At 40.4% G+C, this 4,868-nt stretch overlaps 1 protein-coding gene across 1 annotated transcript; it reads left to right on the top strand.

Moving 5' to 3' along the window:
* Positions 1–2,383: 2,383 nt before the first annotated feature.
* Positions 2,384–3,313, top strand: LOC101648292 (olfactory receptor 1L6-like). Its single transcript, XM_004712613.1, has one exon. It carries the CDS (start codon positions 2,384–2,386, stop codon positions 3,311–3,313), a length of 930 nt encoding a protein of 309 aa, XP_004712670.1.
* Positions 3,314–4,868: the final 1,555 nt, after the last annotated feature.

Below are 4,868 nucleotides of genomic sequence, written 5' to 3' on the forward strand. Positions count from 1 at the left end.
ACAATGAAACATACAACTTTCCTCTAGTTCCTAAATGCTTCCTCCTCCCCCACTATCATGATCCCAATTCTACCTTACAAATCTTGCTAGACCAAAGGATGTACACTTGCACAGTTGGAATGGAAACAGAGGGAATCCAGGACAGACAAACCCCTCAGGACCAGTGTTGAGAGTAGCGATACCAAGAGGGTGAGGTAGAAAGGGGTTACCAATCTCAAGGATCTACATATAACCCCCTCCCTGGGTGACAGAAAACAGAAAAGTGGGTGAAGGGAGACATCAGGTGGTGTAAGATGTGACAAAATAATGATAATTTATGAATTATCAAGGGTCCATGAGGGAGGGGGTGAGGAGGGAGGGGAAAAAATAAGGAGCTGATACCAACGGCTCAAGTAGAAAGCAAATGTTTTGAGAATGATGAGAGCAACAAATGTCAACACAAATGTGCTTGACACAATGGATGGATGTATGGACTGTGATAAGAGTTGTATGAATCCCCAATAAAATTATTTAAAATAAAATATTCCAAAGTGCAATTGATTAAGAAGGAATGTTTTTAGATAAATGACAAATAATTGTCTGTATAAATTTGATCCTAACCAGTTATCAGATCTTGACCAAATTTTGCCATCTACTGGTAGAGAATTTTAAAGTTTTTAATAGATTTTTCTAGCAGTAGGTGATTATTACTTGATAGTCCGTTCATCTACAAATACTTGAATAGCAACTAAATTTTATCATTTAAGAAAACTTATGTGTAATATAACTTTAAGTATAAAAAGTTTGCAATTACTGTAATGTTTGTGAAATTATATTTTAAAGATCATATAATTCCTACTTTTATAACATTGTAAAATAGTAGAGCAGTGGGTTTACTTCACCTATTTATAATAGTTTTAAAAGGTCTGTGTAGTTTTTCTTTTCAATTTCTAATTGTTTAAGACATCCAGTAGAAAGTATATTATTGAGGGAGGCAGGGTGGGGGAGGGAGGAAAAAAAATAAGAAGCTGATACCAAGGGCTCCCATAGAAAGAAAATGTTTTGAAAATGATGATGGCAACAAATGTACAAATGTGCTTGACCCCATGGATGGATGGATGGATGGATGGATGGATTGTGATAAGAGTTGTACAAGCCCCCAATAAAATTATTTTTAAAAAGATGTCCTGAATCATCTTGAGCGATTGTCTTTTTATTCCAATATCTTTAGGAATCTCATCAAGAAAGGATATTGGGCTTTATCAAATGCCTTTTTTGCACCTGTGTAGAGGACCACGTGGCTCTTTTCCTTTGCTCCAGTGAGTTGGCGTGATACAGGGATTTATTTTCTAATGGTGAACTATCTCTGCATTCCTGGGATAAATCTCACCTGGTCATTGTGTGTGGCTCTTTACATAGACTGTTGGAGCCTGCTCACTAGTTTTTGCTAAGGATTATGACATTTATATTCAAAAGGAATATCAATCTATAGTTTTCTTTTTCTTATGGTGTCTTTGACTGGTTTTAGTATGAGGGTTCTGTGTAGTTCATAGAATGAATTGGGGGCACAGTTTCCCCACTACCCGAAAATAGAGCATGCCTGTAAGACCTTCTGGAAGCCGAAGTGTCATAAAGCAAAGAAACAATTAACAATAATTTTATGGGGAAAAAGTTTAGCATCACTGCACCAAAAATAAACCTACCAATCCATACCAAATAACACATAAAACCTAAAATAAAAGTAACACAGTATTCATTTAGACAGTTCAAAGCGCTGGTAATTTGAGGCTGAGATGAAGTGTCTAGTTCTCAGGAAGGAGCCACTCTCACTGCTCAGAGTGCGGGTTGCTCTTTCATAGCTCACCGTCAAACAGATGCTAAACGCGAGTTTCATTTCTTTCTTTCTTTTTTCCTTAAAGGTGAAGATTCTGTTACAGTTTCCTTCAAATACTAGTCCTAATGCATATCATCCATAAAAGTAAAGTGGTTTAAAACAAATTTTTAAAAAAGGATGCCTGTATTTTTTTCTTTCTCTATCTTTTGGAAGAATTTATAGAGCTATTGTGTCAATTATTGTCTAAATGCTTGGCAGAATTCCCTAGTGAAGCCATCTTTTGGAAACGATTGTGTCGCCATGTGACCTCTCCGTTGGTTCTGTATCCATGGAGGCTTCCCTTTGCTCTCGAGTCAACTGGAGGAGCTCATGTGTGTCTAAGGCTCTGTCCACTTCACCGAGATTATCGAGTTTATTGTCATAAAAGTGTCCCTGATAGTCTGTCGTAATTCTGTTTATCTCTACCAGGTCAGTTGTAAGACCCCTTTCTGTGTTTCTTATTTTGGCTATTTGCATCTTTTCTTTTCTTTTTTTACCCCTTTATTGATTTATTTTCATTGCAGGGTAGCAATGCCGAGGGGAAACCAAAGCCACATCACCGAATTCCTCCTCCTGGGACTGACAGCTGACCCCAAGCAGCAGCTCTGGCTCTTTGCCATTTTCCTGGCCATGTACCTGATCAACGTGGTTGGAAACTCAGTCATCATTGCAGCCATCCGAGGAGATGTCCGCCTCCACACTCCCATGTACTTCTTCCTCTCCAACCTGTCCCTGGTCGACATCTGCTTTACAACTGTTATTGTACCACAAATGTTAGTGAACCTGTTGACTCAGAGAAAGACCATCCCCTTTGCCCAGTGTCTCATGCAGATGTATTTCTTTGTGGCATTTGGTATCACTGACAGTTTCCTCCTGGCTGCCATGGCCATTGACCGCTATGTGGCCATCTGTAACCCACTGCATTACACCACAACCATGAGCCCCAGGCGCTGCCTCCTGCTGGTGGTGGCATCCTGGGTGGTGTCCCACCTCCACTCACTCACCCACACGGTTCTCATGGCCCGCCTCTCCTTCTGTGGATCCAACATCATCCACCACTTTTTCTGTGACGTCCAGCCACTGCTAACGCTCTCCTGCTCTGATACCTCTGTCAATGAACTTCTGGCCTTCACAGAGGGCTCCTTTGTAATCATGAGTCCCTTTATCTTCATTATTGTGTCTTATGTGTACATTACTCGTGCTGTCCTGAGGGTCCCTTCAGGAGGAGGCAGGTACAAGGTCTTCTCCACCTGTGGATCCCACCTCACAGTGGTGGCATTATTCTATGGAACCATCATATCTGTGTACATTCGCCCCTCATCCACCTACTCAGTGACAAAGGACCGTGTGGTCACTGTCGTCTATACAGTCGTTACTCCCATGCTGAACCCTTTCATCTATAGCCTTAGGAACAAGGACATGAAGCAGGCCTTGAGAAAGCTGACTGGAAGGGCAGAATAACATAATCACCTTCTCAGTACTCAGTAATTGAGCAAGAATCCACAAAATGCATGTTGGGTCAAGAATAGCACTGAATTATGAGAAGAACACAAAAGTGTATCAATCATTGTGCTTATCTTCAAAATTAATTATACATTAGCAAGTGACAGGTGCAATAGAAGGTAGTTGTATTTTTGTAAAGATGGATAAAATTATTAATATAAGATATTGATAGCCTATTGAATTATAAATATGACACTAAGATACTCCTGTAGTAATATTTTTGAGTTTGTAGATAGGGCAGTTCTATCCTGTCCTATAGGGTCACTATGAGTTGGCATTCACTCAATGGTATGAGTTTGGTTTGGGGTTTTTTTCAGTTATATGACTAACTCACATAATTCCCATATGTAACTTACTTTGTCTGCTGCAATTTCTGATCCAAGCATGTTGCATAAAACAACCATTGCTGTCAGGTCGATCCGGACTCACAACAGCCCTATGGACAGAGTCAAACTGCCCCATAGAGTTTCCCAAGCTGTAAACCTAGGAGGAAGCAGATTGCATCATCAATTTCTGCAGAACAATTTGAACCATCAACTTTTTGTCCAGAAGCTCAGCACCTAACCACTGAACCCAGGATTTCTCTGAATGTTGCCTAGGTGACCAGCATTGTGAGATAGGTGACCCAATGTAAAATTTAAATAGTTTCTTGTTATGGATTTAATTGTGTTCCCTCTTTCCCCTGCAAAAAAAAAAAAAAGTTACGTTGAAGCCCCACCCCTGAGTCATTTGAATGTGACCTTTTTGGAAATGGGGTCTTTTCACATGGAGTATGGTGAGTCCTGATGTTATACAAGTAATGTCTTCCAAAGAGAACAGACAAACCAGAGGAGGAATAGCCTTACAATGGAGGCAGGTGCAAGTCTGATTGCCAAGAGCCAGCCATAGAAGTTAGGAAAGAGGCACAGACCCCCCTCTCTCTCAAAGCTGCCAGAAGGAATCAGCATGGCCACTACCCCCATTTGGACTCCCAGCCAGCAGAACTGTGAGATAACACACTTCTGTTCTTGAAAGTCACCCACTTATGGCATTTTGTTTCAGCAGCCCCAGGAAACTACGACATTCCTGTAGTGTATTTTTTAAAGCTGTAGTTAGTTTTATGAACAAGTCACATAGGCCCTCAATTAAGTGAACATTCCCATCTGTCTAGTGAATATTCTTGTTACCTTTAGCACAGCTCTAAAGCTGTTTACAAACTTTTGACAAAGAAAAAAAACCTTACTGCCACCAAGTTGATACTGTCTCATAACAGCCCTACAGGACAGGGTAGAACTACGCCTATGGGTTTCCGAAACAAACTAGAGGAGTAGAAAGCCCTGTCTTTTTCCTGTGGAGCATCTGGTGATTTCAAACCGCTGATCTTGAAGGTAGCCCAATGTGTAACCAATACACCACCAGATTCTGTATTCTAAATCAAGAAATTTAAGTCTTACAAATGCACAAATGACTATGATCAAATCACTAATCTCTCTAGCCATCACTTTTATCAGCTACGTAATGAAGATAATAAAAC

This window comes from Echinops telfairi, unplaced genomic scaffold, assembly GCF_000313985.2.
Source record: "Echinops telfairi isolate 266 unplaced genomic scaffold, ASM31398v2 ScPeMD7_7410;HRSCAF=8448, whole genome shotgun sequence".
Classification (NCBI taxonomy): Eukaryota; Metazoa; Chordata; class Mammalia; order Afrosoricida; family Tenrecidae; genus Echinops; species Echinops telfairi.

What these genes read in the sequence shown, in the direction of transcription:
- LOC101648292 (XM_004712613.1), top strand. Translation starts at nt 2,384, where the DNA reads ATGCCGAGGGGAAACCAAAGCCACATCACCGAATTCCTCCTCCTGGGA.